At 46.3% G+C, this 15,646-nt stretch overlaps 1 protein-coding gene across 3 annotated transcripts in view; it reads left to right on the top strand.

Moving 5' to 3' along the window:
• Window positions 1-15,646, top strand: part of HNRNPUL1 (heterogeneous nuclear ribonucleoprotein U like 1) — a 35,129-nt gene that overhangs the window by 7,379 nt on the left and 12,104 nt on the right. For all 3 annotated transcript variants that reach the window (XM_005911982.3, XM_070387656.1, XM_070387657.1), the window contains exons 3-10: window positions 264-417; window positions 1,383-1,456; window positions 3,363-3,502; window positions 5,422-5,521; window positions 7,283-7,395; window positions 13,019-13,285; window positions 14,461-14,583; window positions 14,675-14,803. In XM_005911982.3, coding sequence (XP_005912044.3) covers window positions 264-417; window positions 1,383-1,456; window positions 3,363-3,502; window positions 5,422-5,521; window positions 7,283-7,395; window positions 13,019-13,285; window positions 14,461-14,583; window positions 14,675-14,803 — 1,100 coding nt within the window. The remainder of the gene's footprint in view (window positions 1-263; window positions 418-1,382; window positions 1,457-3,362; window positions 3,503-5,421; window positions 5,522-7,282; window positions 7,396-13,018; window positions 13,286-14,460; window positions 14,584-14,674; window positions 14,804-15,646) is intronic.

Genomic DNA, 15,646 nt, shown 5'->3' with positions numbered 1-15,646 from the left:
CTGACATCTCTCACCCTATCAACTGCTGATGCTACTGGGCCTGGATGGTCATCCCCAGCCTCGCTTTATTCTAGCCCTGTCCTCCAGTACAGCCTTTTCAGTTCCCTCAGCAGGCTTCCACTGAACCTAGCAAGAGCCTGTGCCCAGACCTTCATCACCATAGTCAGGATCCTGCCATTATCTCCTGAAGTAGAGGGGACCAGAAAAGTGATAACTGAAGAGTTTCTGAGTGTCTTAACCATCTGGATTTGTCCTGACTGTAGAAGTGAAGACAGAGATGAAGCAAGAAGCACCCACCAGCTTCCTCCCACCTGAAGCATCTCAACACAAACCAGACAGACAGCAATTCCAGAGTCGCAAGAGGCCTTATGAAGAAAACCGGGGACGGGGGTACTTTGAGCACCGAGAGGATAGGAGGTGGGTCTGTGAGGCAGTGGTCATCCTTTTTCCAATAGGCCTCAATGTCTGTAACCCAGTGCCCACCGGGGTCTTTTTACTAGCCAAGAGGGCAGAGCTGAGGTCTCCTGCCCTCTCACTCTCCCCCAGTTCTTCCTATACCCACTACAGATTCAACTTTGCTTAACTTCTGATCCTTCCCTCAGTTTCTCCCTTCCCATTACTTGAAGGGTGAAGTTCAGACACCTTGCCATTCACATGTGAGATGCCAGCCTGCCTTTTTAGTCCTTTGCCCCACTGCCCTGCATATGACCTGACCTGAGCATATGGTAGACTAAGGTCATCCAGACTGTCCCAGGGAGGACCCTACGCATTAGACTCCACACTTCTACCTTATTCCCATATGTTGGAAACCACCAGTATTTTCACATAGTCCCTTTTAGTATTTTGGTTGGAATAAATTTCGTTCATAATTTAGGACACTTTTAAAAGAGAAGACAAAAATGGGTCATTTCAAATCCTTTCAGATGTGGAGTTTTAGGAAGCCTGGAATAAGGACAGATTATAATAACAGGTTTATCCAAATTCTTACAGATTGCCCTTCCTGACCCAGTACTCTCTGGGCTACTGTAACCTCCCATCAGTAGCAGAGTTCAGTGTGAAGGCAGTGCTCAGCATGTAGAGGGGTGGATCAGAATCTGAGGGTGTGAGAGAGTGGTATTTTTCAAAAAGTTCTCTAAATGATTCTCATGGCCCTCTTCAGCAGAGCACACCCTTTCCAGTCTTTGACCCCGCCCTGGTAGTTAATAGTCATTGCTCTCATTGCAAGGATGTAGGGTTCCAGAGTTCTTTTGCTAACCTCTGTGGGAGGAACTTGAAATCCAGGAAGCAGCTTGGAGGCCACTTGTAAATTCCAGCAGAAACTTGAGGTCCCTTCTTCCCTTGTTCTTCTGTTCTCCTGTGACTGATACCTCTTTATGACACAGGGGGCGATCTCCTCAGCCTCCGGCTGAAGAGGATGAAGATGACTTTGATGACACCCTTGTGGCCATTGACACATGTGAGTCTTTGGAGTGCCTGTTTGATACTGTCTTCAGTCAGTGTAAGGAAACTGCCTTTACCTTCACAAAATCCCCACCCGGCACCGTCCAGAGCAGTTAGTTCAGACATGAGAACTAGCAGAGCCCTGGAGTCAGGGTGTCGGTTTGGAGACAACAGCTCTATCTGTGAGATTCGGTCAAGTCATTCTACTTCTCCAAGCTTCTCTTCAGGGAGGAAGAATCCTGCTCTTATACCTCAGGGGACTTTCAGTGACATTCATCAGAGAGCAAGTTGGAAAACCCTGAACACCCTGTAAAGTTGTCATCTAATCAAGAAGGGAACCTGAGTGCTGCTGGGGAAACTTAACTCTTTGACGGCTATTTCCCCAGTTTCCATTTGCTGCTCACGTTCCTGGTGAAACCAGTGCTGCCTTGTCTCCTCAGGCATTAACCTGGCCTGCCCTGCTCTCTGTCTCCCAGTTCGGTTTTGTTTCCTCTAGATAAGTGACTTCCCCCTTGACCGTGCATCTAAATACTTGGGGGAATGAATGTAGAGGTCCTGTCCCTCCTCAGGCCTCCTCAGATAAACTCTTAAGTGGTAGGGCCTATGAATATGAATTTTTGAACACACCCAGAAGCCCAGTCAAGTCTGAGGACTGCACTTTTCAACAGAGCAGAAAATTAACAGTTCATTCATGTACTTGTTTACATAGCTCGTGTTTATAAACCAATGGCTACATGCTTTAAAAGAGGTAAAGATATCTAGTATACAGTCCCTTTTATCACAGGATCTTAAGGATTCAGAGTGAAACAGAGTGTTAATTTTTTAAGTATTGTGGCAGTGGTTCATGAAGCAGCATCTGATTAAATACCAAATGTACAGACCATGGCACTCAGCCTTTAGAGAAAGGAGAGAGCCTACTGGACGAGACATACAGGAAAGACTTTCCCGGAGACATGCATGGCTCCTGGCAGAGTGGGGAGAGTCTGAGCAGCAGAGTCCTGGGCCCACGCGAGGAGCTGGGAGCCTGTGGCGCACCTGACCGTGGTCCTGGGTGGCGGGTGTGGATCAGGGTCAGCTGTTGGTGCCGCTCTTGGCAGCAGGAGCCTGACTGATATCCCACACTGATAGAGTTAGCATGGGAGGTGGTTGAAGTTTATGGTGTTGGGAGGTAATCTTTTCTAAATTCTAAAATCACTTGAGACTCTAACCTTTTAAATTCTAGAATCACTTGAAAGGATATTGACCCTCTCCCTAGCAAGTGTGCATGCTGTCACTTCAGTTGTGTCCCAACTTTTTGTGACCCTATGGACTGTAGCCCACCAGGCTCCTCTGTCCATGGGATTCTCCAGGCTAGGATACTGGAGTGGATTGCTGTGCCCTCCGCCAGGGGATCTTCCAGACCCAGAGATCAAACCCATCTCTCTTATGTCTCCTGCACTGGCAGGAGGGTTCTTTACCACTAGCCCCATTAGAGAGGCATGTGTGTATTACTTGCAGGAGCCCCCGTGACAGCCATCCTTGGACCCTGGCCAGGTGAAGAACCCTAGTTCCTCTGCGGCGTGGCAGCTTTCATCCTGTGCAGTCCAGTTAGCAGTATTGCAGGGCCTTTGTGCTAAAAGAGAGAATGGTTAGGTGGTGTGGCTGGCTTCTCGTGAACCTGTCCCCACACCGTGTCAGCTTGTGTAGTTTTGGTTAACACTCTTAGGAAACTTACCTCTGCCTGTCCCTCTGCTGCTGCTGCTGCTAAGTCACTTCAGTTGTGCCCAACTCTGTACGACCCCATAGACGGCAGCCCACCAGGCTCCCCCCATCCCTGGGATTCTCCAGGCAAGAGTACTCGAGTAGGGTGCCATTGCCTTCTCCTGCCTGTCCCTCTGGGGACCATTAAAACATCAGCCAACTACAGGCTGTTTCCTCCACAGACAACTGCGACCTCCACTTCAAGGTGGCCCGAGACCGGAGTAGTGGCTACCCGCTCACGATTGAAGGCTTTGCATACCTGTGGTCAGGAGCCCGTGCCAGCTACGGGGTCAGAAGGGGCCGTGTGTGCTTTGAGATGAAGGTAAGTGGGAGCAGCAGAGGGATGGGGACAGAAAGCAGGTCCATCCTTGATCAGAGCCATGATTGCAAAAGAAATTTGATTGAACATGAATTTTATGTTCAGGCCAAAGAAAAAAGTAAAATTAATTCAAGAGAACTGTCATTGCTAAATATTATATGGGGAAAGCAAGGCGACCATATGTTGCTTCATTAAGCGGATTTTTTCCTTGATGGGGTTTGACCTAGGTGCTGTATAGCCAGCCATGCGAGGGTGACATGTTTGTAGAGCTAGGGAGAGGAGTTATTTGGAAAAACAGTGAACTGGAAAGAATTGGCCCTGGCCAGTTAAAGGGAGGCCAGGTGAGAGTAGGGCAAAGTAGGGTTCTGCTATCCGGATATCCTCTACCATTATCTCTCCACAGTTCCATGTCAAAGTGTATTTATGAAAATAATATCTGGTCATGTTTAGTAAAAGGGCAGAGAGCACAGAAGAGTAAAAACCAGAGTTATACTCACATCCTCCCAGCCCCATCCTACCCTCTAGAGATACTTTATGTGTTAACAGTTTCTTGTGTATCCTTTGTGTATCCAAACTTATTTATGATAGCTAATATCTGTAGAATACGTTGCATGTGCTAGGTACAGTGCCAAGTTCTTTCCATGCATATCCATTAATCTTTACAGTCTCATCATAAAATACGTACTGTTGTCCCCCATTTTTCAGAGGTGGAAACTAAGACCAAGGGTTATCGTATTTGACTAAGACACTTGATTCTCAGTCGCACGTTGTTTTGTGTGCATAGAGAAACCGCCAGTTACACTAACATAGTGCTTTCAGACGTCAGCTGTAAGACATATACTGACTCTGGAGATGTTAAAATGTGAAAATCGTGTGTCCAAAAGTCAATTACTAGAGTAACTTTCTAAAAGCCACAAACGAATAAGATAAATATTGGTTATTAGATAGTTGACTGCTAATTAAAAGTTAAGTCAGAAGGTGCCTTTTATTTTTTTTGCTCCTGTTACTTAATACTATATATCTTGAATGTTTTTCCGTACCAGTGTATTAGTCCTGCTTCATTCATTTTAACCGCTGTATCATTCTGTGGCATGGATATGCCTTAATGTGACTGGTATTTTGCAGGTGGTTTTTTCTTCCTTCCTCTTCCCCTCTCTTCCTTCCTTTTCAACATAAAGACCACCACACTGCATTTTTTGTGTGTGTATATGTCCCTAGGATAGACTGAAAGTTGAATTGGTTGGTTATAGAGCATGTGCATTTGCTCTTAATAATAAGACTGTTAAATTGCCCTCTAAAGACATTACATCAATTTGTGGGCTCACACCAAATGTTGTGAGAGTCCCTGTTTGCCTTGTCAGTCAGTTCAGTCTCTCAGTCGTGTCCGACTCTTTGCAACCCCATGAATCGCAGCACGCCAGGCCTCCCTGTCCATCACCAACTCTCGGAGTTCACTCAGACTGAAGTCCATTGAGTCAGTGATGCCATCCAGCTATCTCATCCTCTGTCGTCCCCTTCTCCTCCTGCCCCCAATCCCTCCCAGCATCAGAGTCTTTTCCAATGAGTCAACTCTTCCATTCAGGTGGCCAAGGTATTGGAGTTTCAGCTTTAGCATTATTCCTTCCAGAGAAATCCCAGGGCTGATCTCCTTCAGAATGGACTGGTTGGATCTCCTTGCAGTCCAAGTATTACAGCTAAAAAATAACTATTTTTAAAATTCCCATCTCTGTGGCCCTGAACTCTCCTGAGCCCTCTGGAGGCCCTGGTTTCGGTATAGCTGGCCCTTGAGACAGCTCAGATACGTGTTCCCCAGCCACAGAAGCCATTCCTGTTTTAACATCTGTGCATTTCCCACCTGTATTGCCTCCTAAACTGTCAGTCTCCAGAGAATCAATTCTGAGTCTTCTTTTTCTCTGTCCCAGATCAATGAAGAAATCTCTGTGAAGCACCTTCCGTCTACAGAGCCTGACCCACACGTGGTCCGCATTGGTTGGTCCCTGGACTCTTGCAGCACTCAGCTAGGTAAGGGAGGTCAGGCAAGCAATCCAGAGAGTAGTGCGGGTGCCTTGATCCCTGGATTCTCAGGCTTCCTCAGCTTCTCTCTTCCGCATTGGACCCAGAACAGAACTGCCCTGGGGTGGAATAGACACAGGGATTGGGTTTGTGGGGCTGCCTAGCTTCAGACTTACAGGATTCAACTGGAAGGACCACAATCATACAGCAACTTTTCTACAAAAAATTTATCTTTCATCTTTAAGAACAGGGTCCAAAGTTCTCTTCAGAAAACTGTTCCCTTTAAAAAAAAAAAAAAATGACCAGTTGTCTCCTGTTCTCAAACCGTGGTGAAAGTAATAAGGTCCTCAAGTTTCATTGAGTTCTGTCTGGAATCTTCTGTCCAGAGCCTAACCCAGAGTAAAAGAGAAAAAGACCAGTGGGGCCAGGGCTGGCTGGTGGAAAGAGGCAGGGAGGGGCTGTCTTGAGAGGTTTTGAATTTTCACAGATTCCCGAGGCTCTAATGACCTTCTGGCCCCAGGTGACTGGTTTCAGTGACCGATGGTGAGACTTTCTTTCTTGCTCATGTAAACATTCTGATTGTGAAAATAATGTCTGCTCCGTGTGAAAATTCAGGCCGTTACAGAGAAGGGGAAATGAAAATCCTTCTAAACCTATGGGATAATGACTAGTGCCAACATTTTCATCTGCATTCTTCGAGACAATGTCTTTGTCCTTTGTGTATCTCGAATGGGATACGTTATAGAACTTTTCTGTAGCCTGACTGCTTTTTCCCACTTGATGTTGGTGGTTATATTTTGTAAATAAGTATAGATTTTTTGACCACTGCATAATTTTTCATTTTATAATTGTATTACCTATTTATAAATGTTTTGTGGGTCATTTACGTTGATTATAAATTTTTACAGTAAAACACTTGAGCTCTCCTTGTATGTAATTAGTCTAAGCCTTAAAAGCAGAAATGGTAGGTTAAAAGTAGTGTACAGTTTTCATTTTGATGTGTATTAGCAGTTTTATTTAAGATTCATATGTCATCTCCTTTTATCTTTGTTTCAGTTTTGAGATGTAAATGGAGAACAGTTGATACAGATAAAGATACAAAGCCCAGAACAGTCAAGCAGATGTCCAGGTTACACAGCTGATTCAGGCTAGAGCTGGGCCTGGAGTTCATGCTTGTTGGCACCTGCTTTACTGGCAGAACTTAGGTTTCTGGCCTGATATCTCTGTAACTCAGATGTCAGCCAGGGCCCTTGGGGTCTCAGTCATCTTGCTTCAGAACCCAGTTGTGTAGCCTGAGGAAATCTGTACCTTTCCTATGGGTTAGACCTCGTGGTCTGCAGAAGCAAAACCCCTTTACTGATTTCTGACCAACACTCATTGACACCAAAAACAGACACTGTTAGGAGACTTAACTGAATGTTGAATGTCACAAGGAAGAAATGTGCCTTAGTGTACAGCCTTTCTCCATCCCAGCTTCTCTCTTTCTTCCTCCCTTTTTTCCCCAGTTCTCCCTTCCTGTTCAAAGCAGTTCAGGTCAGTTCCAACTCTCGGACTTAACACCTAAAGCCATCAAACCCTCAGAAACTCTGCATGATGAAGGGCTTCCTTTCAATGGAAGCTTTCTTACCTCTTCCCCCAAAAGCACCTGATTAGTAAAACAGGCAAAGAAAATGTTTCTTTAATTTGTTTTAATTTAAAACTTTGTAACAGCCATAAAGGCCATTGTGACCATCACAGGTCTAACCTGCCTTTGCCTGTTTCTTCCCTCAGGCGAAGAGCCTTTCTCCTATGGCTACGGAGGCACTGGGAAGAAGTCCACCAATAGCCGCTTTGAAAACTATGGAGACAAGTTTGCAGAGAATGATGTAATTGGCTGCTTTGCGGTGAGTGCTGGCAGCCCATGGGAGTTAGCAGAACCAAATGTTGGTCCTGTGAGGTCAACCTGCAACATCTCTTTCAGAATATCTCTGTCCATCATCTGCCGTTTGTCCAGCCGCTCTCACCATACCTCTGTTTCTCTTTGACACACTGAAATGTTTGTGGTCATTTTGTGCAAAATTCTGCCATTCTTCCCCCTCTGGTCTTTTGTGCAAAGTTTTTGGATGGGCATCCTGAAGATGTTTGGGGATGTCAGACGTGCACAACTTCTAGATACCAGAGTAACATTTCCTAAGCAAACTAAGGAATTACCTCCCTTTGCTGTGGAATAGTCTGCATGCGCAAGTGCTCAATTGTGTCCGAATCTTTTCAAGCCCGTGGACTGTAGCCTGCCAGGCTCCTCTATCCATGGAATTTTCTCCAAGCATACTGGAGCAGATTGCCATTTCCTTCTCCAGTGGATCTTCCTGATCCAGGGATCAAACCCTTGTCTCTTGTGTCTCCTGCATTGACAGTCAGATTCTTCACCACCAGCACCACCTGGGAAGCCCATGAAATAGCCTATCTGTTCTCAAGCGCAGTGGTGTTGGCTCTTGCCCCCACTTTAGCATCATCTCATCCCAGAACTTCTCCCTTCCTTCACCTCATTGGTTTAGCCGGGCTTCCAGTAGTGCGTTGCCTTTTAGGAGGAGGATGCTGCCGCTGCTGCTAAGTCGCTTCAGTCGTGTCCGACTCTGCGACCCCATAGATGGCAGCTCACCAGGCTCCCCCGTCCCTGGGATTCTCCAGGCAAGAACACTGGAGTGGATTGCCATTTCCTTCTCCAGTGCATGAAAGTGACAAATGAAAGTGAAGTCGCTCAGTCGTGTCCGACTCTTAGTGACCCCATGGACTGCAGCCTACCAGGCTCCTTCATCCATGGGATTTTCCAGGCAAGAGTACTGGAGTGGGGTGCCATTGCCTTCTTGGGGTGGCTGCAAAACAGAACAAGGTAGAAGAAACCTGAACTGCTGCTGAACTTTAGTTCCCAAGAGCAGTAACCAGCACTCACAGAGGTATAGAGTGTGACTGATGGTTCTGGGGCCAGAATTCCTAGGCACAGACCCTGATTTTCAACTCACAGCCCTGGACAGCCTGCCCTCCCTGTGTTTCAGTTTCCTCTCAGTGAGAATTCTCACACCTACCTCAGAATTTCATGTGGTGTCATTAAGGTAGACCATTAGAAGCACTTATAGCAGTGTCTGGCAGAGAATGAATGCTCAGGAAATACTCTTTAACACTATGATCATTGGAAGTTAAATGTTTGTAAAAATATGCCATGAAGCCCCAGGGAAAGTGGTTAACCAGGTGGATGCTTCCTCTTGGCCTTCTTCCCGCTCCCTTCTTCCTTCTCTCCCTCATATTTATACACATGGTATTCTTTTTTCTTTCTTTCTGTCTTTTTTTTCCCCCTCTTTGAAAGAATTTCCAATTTAAAGAAAAGCCGTAGAATTCTCATAGAACCTTGTCCAGATTCTAATGTTTGCTTTACCATTTTTCTCAAATATATGTATGTGTATGTATATGATTTTTATCTGACCTATTTGAGAGTAAGATGCCTACTTTGTCTTTATTCCTTAATATTTTAGTATGCATTTCTTAAGAATAAAGCTATTCTCTTAACCACAGTAATCAAATTTAATGTTGATTTAATGCTATTATCTACTCCACAGTCCATGGTTAAGTTTTGTCAGCTGTCCCAACAATATCCTTTAGAGAAGTTTGGTTTGTAGTTCAGGATCCAGTCCAGGATCACTGATTGCATTTTCTTGTCATGTCTTTTTAGTCTAAAACAATTTCTCAGTCTTCTTTTGTCAGTCATGACCTCATTATCTTTTTAATAAAAAGCATGTTTTCTTGCTTCCCTAGTGGCTCAGAGGATAAAGCGTCTGCCTGCAATGCACAAGACCCGGGTTCGATCCCTGAGTTGGGAAGATCCCCTGGAGAAGGAAATGGCAACCCACTCCAGTATTCTTGCCTAGAGAATCCCATGGACAGAGGAGCCTGACGGGCTACAGGAGCCTGATGGGCTACAGTCCACGGGGTCACAAAGAGTCGGACATGACTGAGCGACTTCACACACTCATACACACATGTTTTCTTGAATAAAAATTAACCATGTTTATATTCTGCACACTGTTCCAAACCTCGCATTTTTTTCAATTTAACAGTAAATCTCAGCTATCTTTCCCTTGTCTGCACAGAAAGTATAAATCTAGCTCAATTTAAAACACTGTTGGATAGTTAATAAATTTTTATGGATTTCAAAAATATCCAGACATACAGAAAGGTATACAGTATAAAGTCTTCTTCAGACCCTTCCCCTCCACCCATGGTTCACATATGCCCTCCCCTACACATAAGGCCGCTGGTACTCAACATTTCTTTATCAGAATACAGGAAAGGTGGTGGTTATTTTTCTTTTCTACACAAAAGGTAGCATATTACACATGTTATTCTGTATCTGTCTTTGTTTAACTATATATCTTAGAGGTTTTTTTAATATCATTACCTAGAGGACTTCTTTGTTCTTTTATATAGTCTGCAGTTATTGTGTTGATCTACCATGTTTATATAATCAGTTCTGTCTTAATAGACACTTGGTTAATTTCTCATCATTTTACTTAGTGGCTTCCTAGTATTCTAATGTAGGTGTCAGTTTCCCCTGGTAGACCTAAAAGTTATTTCTTGGAACAGTTGATGCTACAGTGATAGCTTATCATTTCCCACTGACCAGAGTATCTTGGAGGGCTTTTCATGTTCCCATTCATGGACGTCCTGTGTGATTTAGTCTCCCACTTCCCCACTGGAGCACATTTAGTGGTGCTGGAGTGAACAGTTTGCACGTTCTTGCGTTCTTGTGGGCATACAGTTGTAGAATAAATACTACTGAAAGCATAAATTCTGAGTCAGAGGTACAGTTTTAATTTTTGATAGCTACTGTCGAGACTGTACTCCAACTCCAGAGAGGTTGTAGCAGTTTAATGTGTCATCAGCATGTGAGTGTGTTCCCCAAGCTCTCTTATTCGGGCGTGACATTCTGAGTGTGTAGCACTTGGGAACTTTGGGCCTTGACTCTTGCTTCAACCAGTTCATCTTTACTTCTGTTTTTTAATCTGTGTTCAGTTTCCTTTGTTTAAAGGATCAGTTCAGTTTAGTTGCTCAGTCATGTCCAACTCTGCGACCCCATGGATTGCAGCACACCAGGCCTCCCTGTCCATCGCCAACTCCCGGAGTTTACTCAAATGAGTCAGTTCTTCACATCAGGTGGCCAAAGTATTGGAATTTCAGCTTCAGCATCAGTCCTTCGAATGAATATTCAGGACTGATTTCCTTTAGAATAGACTGGTTGGGTCTCCAGTTGCAGTCCAAGGGACTCTCAAGAGTCTTCTCCAACACCACAGTTCAAAATTTTGCATCAGTTCTTCAGCCCTCAGCTTGCTTTATAGTCCAGCTCTCACATCTGTACATGACTACTGGAAAAACCATAGCCTTGACTAGATGGACCTTTGTTGGCAAAGTAATGTCTCTGCTTTTGAATATGCTGTCTAGGTTGGTCATAACTTTGCTTCCAAGGAGCAAGCGTCTTTTAATTTCACGGCTGCAGTCACCATCTTCAGTGATTTTGGAGCCCCCCAAAATAAAGTCTGACACTGTTTCCACTGTTTCCCCATCTATTTGCCATGAAGTGATGGCATCACTTTAAAAGATTCAGAGGGAAGGGTTAAGAAGGGGTGTGAAAGATTAGTGACCTGAAGGGGAACTAGTGGGGAGGACACTGGTGTCAGAGCTTGAGTTCTCAGCACTCACAAAGCAGGGCCAGATGACCTTCCAGGTAGAGAGGACAGGATAGCTCACTTCAGCAAACCGTAAGGAGTAAAATATTCGGCGCCTTGGGGACAGCACAGAGAGGTGTGAGAGGCGAGGCTGTGAAAACACACACTTTGAACAGCACCAGGCTAGGACTTTGGGTCCTTAGGCCCTAGCATGGCACCCAGGGACATTTTAGCAGAGGTGACACAATTACGCTTGCCTCCTTGACTGTTGGCCCTGTTGTGCTGGATTTGTCAGTTGAGGTTGCTGGTTTCCGTACAGGGAGGTAAGTTCCTGTAGTGAAGCTGGTGGACATAAGAAAGGTTAGCCCCTGCCATGTTCATTTTCACAACAGAGCAAAAGTGACCTGGCGATTCTTGCTCAGGTGAGAAGATACGGGAGGGACCATCCTGCAGGGATTGAGGCAGGATTTAGTCCAGCAGAAGTCTGTGTGTCTGCCCTGCATGATCTTTACCTGTATGGGCGCTTACAGACACAAAGGACCATGTAGAACTATGCCCTGTGACCACTGAGGAGGGTGGCGAGGAGGCTCCTTGGGGGAAGGGGGCTTTCACAGCTGCTCAAAGGCAAGTCCCAAGGTGGTCTCTGCATGCAGGAGGGGAAGGAATACCACTCAGCCTTTGCTCCCATCTGCTTATGACCCCAAAGGTTAGTTATTAACCTTTGCTCTGCAGCTGAGTGATCTTTGTGAAACACAGTTTTGACCAGGCAGTTCTGCTCTTAGGAACAAGTCAGGGGCTCTACTCTGCTGCCATCAGCAGGAATCTAAACTTGCCCGCCCCCACGCTCCAGTCTAGAGCAGTGTCTGGCATCTGGGAGTGAGACCACCCACTCGTGCTCTCACTGTAGGAAATACATTAACCTGTTTAGTCCTTAGCACAATTCTGCTGTATTGTGGAAACTTTTTTGAAAAGGAAACTGAAGATGTAGTAAATGGTAGAACTAAAGCCGTCTGCCTTCCAAAACAGGATCTTGACACTAAACCTCAGCTGATCACTCAGGACTCAGTGAATTGTTGAATTAATGAATATGGTCCCTTCCAGCTGTCCGGCTCTACCTGAAGTCACCACCTCCCAGTTCTTTATGTTTCAGCCAGTCTGACCCTGTGTCCTCTCACTGCCAGATTTGTACGTAAGAACTTCTCTTTAGGACTATCTTCTCTCACCCCAAACTTGGCTCATTCCCATTTATTGTTCAGGACTTGGCTTACAGGTTCCTCCTCAGAGAATCTTGATCCTGCGTGGGTGTTCTCACTGAATTAGGATAATGTCCTTGTCTGGTTCCCCACTAGGCTCTGAATGCTTGTCAGGCTCAGATGACTAGAATATGCATCAAGAAGAGCAGGAACTCAGGGAGCACGTGTTGAACATATAAATGGATGCACTTGTGGAGCCAGGCTTGACTTAACAGGCCCTGCTGTGAATTTCTTTCCATCCATTATCTTGTGGGAGTTGAGAATGGACAGGACAGCTTCCAGTCCATCTCAGGCTAGGCACAAGATTCAAATACTTGGAACTTCCTAAAGTTACACACTTCACATTCACTTCTGGGTTATGGCCAAAGAGGGCCTTGGGCTGCATATGGTCTGAACCATTCCTTGGGGCTGGCGGACACATTTATATGTTGAGGAGGGCTGCACTTGAATCTGGGGCGCAAGCTGTTTCCACCCCTTACATCTGCTCCCTGACTCATGGTTCCTGGTACCTTACGCATTGGAGCGTTGGAACTTACCTTTCTTTGGCTTTTTTCCCCTAGGACTTTGAATGTGGAAATGACGTGGAACTTTCCTTCACCAAAAATGGGAAGTGGATGGGCATTGCCTTCCGAATCCAGAAGGAAGCCTTAGGGGGTCAGGCCCTCTACCCTCACGTCCTGGTGAAGAACTGTGCGGTGGAGTTCAACTTTGGGCAGCGGGCAGAGCCTTACTGTTCTGTCCTCCCAGGCTTCACCTTCATCCAGCACCTTCCCCTGAGTGAGCGCATCCGGGGCACCGTTGGACCAAAGAGCAAGGCAGAGTGTGAGGTGAGGAACCTGGAAGCCTGCCTGGGTGGCCACCTCTGCAGAGCCACGCTGCTGCCTAGACAGGAGGCCTGCTTGCAGCTGAGTGTGGAGGAGCGTCCTAGATTCGGGGTGAGGGGTGTGGGCGTGGCTTAGGCCAAAGGGGGCTGGACTATTATAACTAAATACCAGAAAGATCCCAGAAGTTGCCACACTGTTCCTTGAGTGAGGTCAGAATCTTGAGAAAGGAGGCCTTCTAGCAGAAAAAGGGTGTGAAAGGCACTTTCTGGTGAGCAGGTTCTTGGAGGAGGTTTTGTGGCTCCACACTCCTGCCCAAGCCTGTCTGAGAACAAAAATGGCACCTGGGCTTGGAGCTGATTTGGCTGCAAAAGCTATACTCCTGGTCTTAATTCTCAAATAATTTTTTTTTCTGGTGTATGTGATTTTGCGTTTATTTTAGAAAATTAAGAAGTATAAAGGAGAGTTTCCCATAATTCCACCATCTACAAATGTTTCCTTTTAAGAGTTTTGAAGTTTATCCTAAATGCTTTTTTCTGTATTAGGTCTTGTCCTTGCACATACAGTCTGTCCTCATCTTAGACTCCAGGAATGTTGTACCACTCCTTGTGCCTATTCCGTGGGCCTTTTCCTGTCAGACACCCCTGAATCCTGCCTAAACAGAAATGTTAATATTCATGATAACAGCAGGCCCTCTGCTGAAAGTCTCACAACCCTCATGTCTTTCACTCCCAACAGCAATACTGTGAAGTAGACACTGTTACTGGAGAAGGCAATGGCACCCCACTCCAGTACTCTTGCCTGGAAAATCCCATGGACGGAGGGGCCTGGTGGGCTGCAGTCCATGGGGTCGCTAAGAGTCGGACACGACTGAGCGACTTCACTTTCATTTTTCACTTTCATGCATTGCAGAAGAAAATGGCAACCCACTCCAGTGTTCTTGCCTAGAGAATCCCAGGGACAGGGGAGCCTGGTAGGCTGCCGTCTATGGGGTCACATAGAGTCGGACACGACTGAAGTGACTTAGCATAGCATAGCATAGCATAGACACTGTTACTGCTTCCATTTCCCAGAGGTGGCTGTGAGGTTTAGAGTCACCCTCACAGTCCCCAGCGAGGGGTGATGCCAGGCTGCCATGGTACACACTGTTCACAGCGCCCCTCTTGGTCCTGTTCTCGTAGATTCTAATGATGGTGGGCCTGCCTGCTGCTGGCAAAACCACGTGGGCCATCAAACATGCAGCCTCCAACCCCTCCAAGAAGTACAACATCCTGGGTACCAATGCCATCATGGATAAGATGCGGGTAAGCGCAGCCCTTCTTTATCCACCCCACCCCCCGCCTGCTGCCTAGCAAACAGGACCCCCAGCCACCCCTTACCACTCCCTGCCCACAGGTAATGGGCCTACGCCGTCAGCGAAACTACGCCGGCCGCTGGGACGTCCTGATCCAGCAGGCCACTCAGTGCCTCAACCGTCTCATCCAGATTGCTGCCCGCAAGAAGCGCAACTATATCCTAGATCAGGTACTTCCTGGTGACCATCAACCCCCAGGAGAGGGAATGGGCCTTTTGGGTACCTGGGAAGTCCTCTGGTTCTATTTTTTTCCCCCATAATGCTCTTGGCCTACAGTATTGGTCAGAGGTCAGCTATACATGGTGGCACAGTCCCAGACTCTTAACACAACTTTCTGAGTCCAGTCTGCTGGAGGGTAGGGGGACAGCAATTCAGACCTGGCTCAAGCCCGCAGCAGCCCAAAAGAACGTCAGGTGAGAGCAGTTGTGTGAAATGGAAAGGCTTAGATTTCTGAGCCAAACAGTCCTGGGCTTGAATCCAGCTCTGCCACTCGCTAGCTGCATGCCTGTGGGCAGCGGCCTTTATCCTTTGACTGTTGAGTCTCCTGATCTGGAAAACAGAGCTCAAAATGGTGCCCACACACCTAACATGGAGACTGGCATGTGGTAGCTGGAGATTGTTGTTAATCTACAGAGTGGGTCTGTCCCAGCGTCTCTCAGTATGCTTTTATGACTGTCAGGTACATGTGTATGTCATGTATTTTCTACCTGCATTTCAGTGAAGAGCAGGGTTCTTCACATTAAAAGTATGACCGGCCCAAACGGTTAAAGTTCCTTGTTAGTACTACGCGAGGCATCATCCTTGATGTTTGTCCTGAAGGCTGTCTCAAGTAGCAGGTTTTGTATAAGTGTGCAAATACATAAACTAAGTAGCACTGCTGAGCTGGCAGCCTCATCTAGAGTGCCTTCCATGAGTGTGGCCCTGGGTGCTTGGTTCACATGAGTTTAAAGGGCTCCTGCTGAGGTTGGAGCTGGCTTTAGTGATTGACTGATCAAAGAGTGGGTGAAAAGAAT

Source organism: Bos mutus, chromosome 18, assembly GCF_027580195.1.
Source record: "Bos mutus isolate GX-2022 chromosome 18, NWIPB_WYAK_1.1, whole genome shotgun sequence".
Classification (NCBI taxonomy): Eukaryota; Metazoa; Chordata; class Mammalia; order Artiodactyla; family Bovidae; genus Bos; species Bos mutus.
Note: the sequence above shows the minus strand (reverse complement) of the source record. Positions and strands in the feature narration are given on the sequence as shown.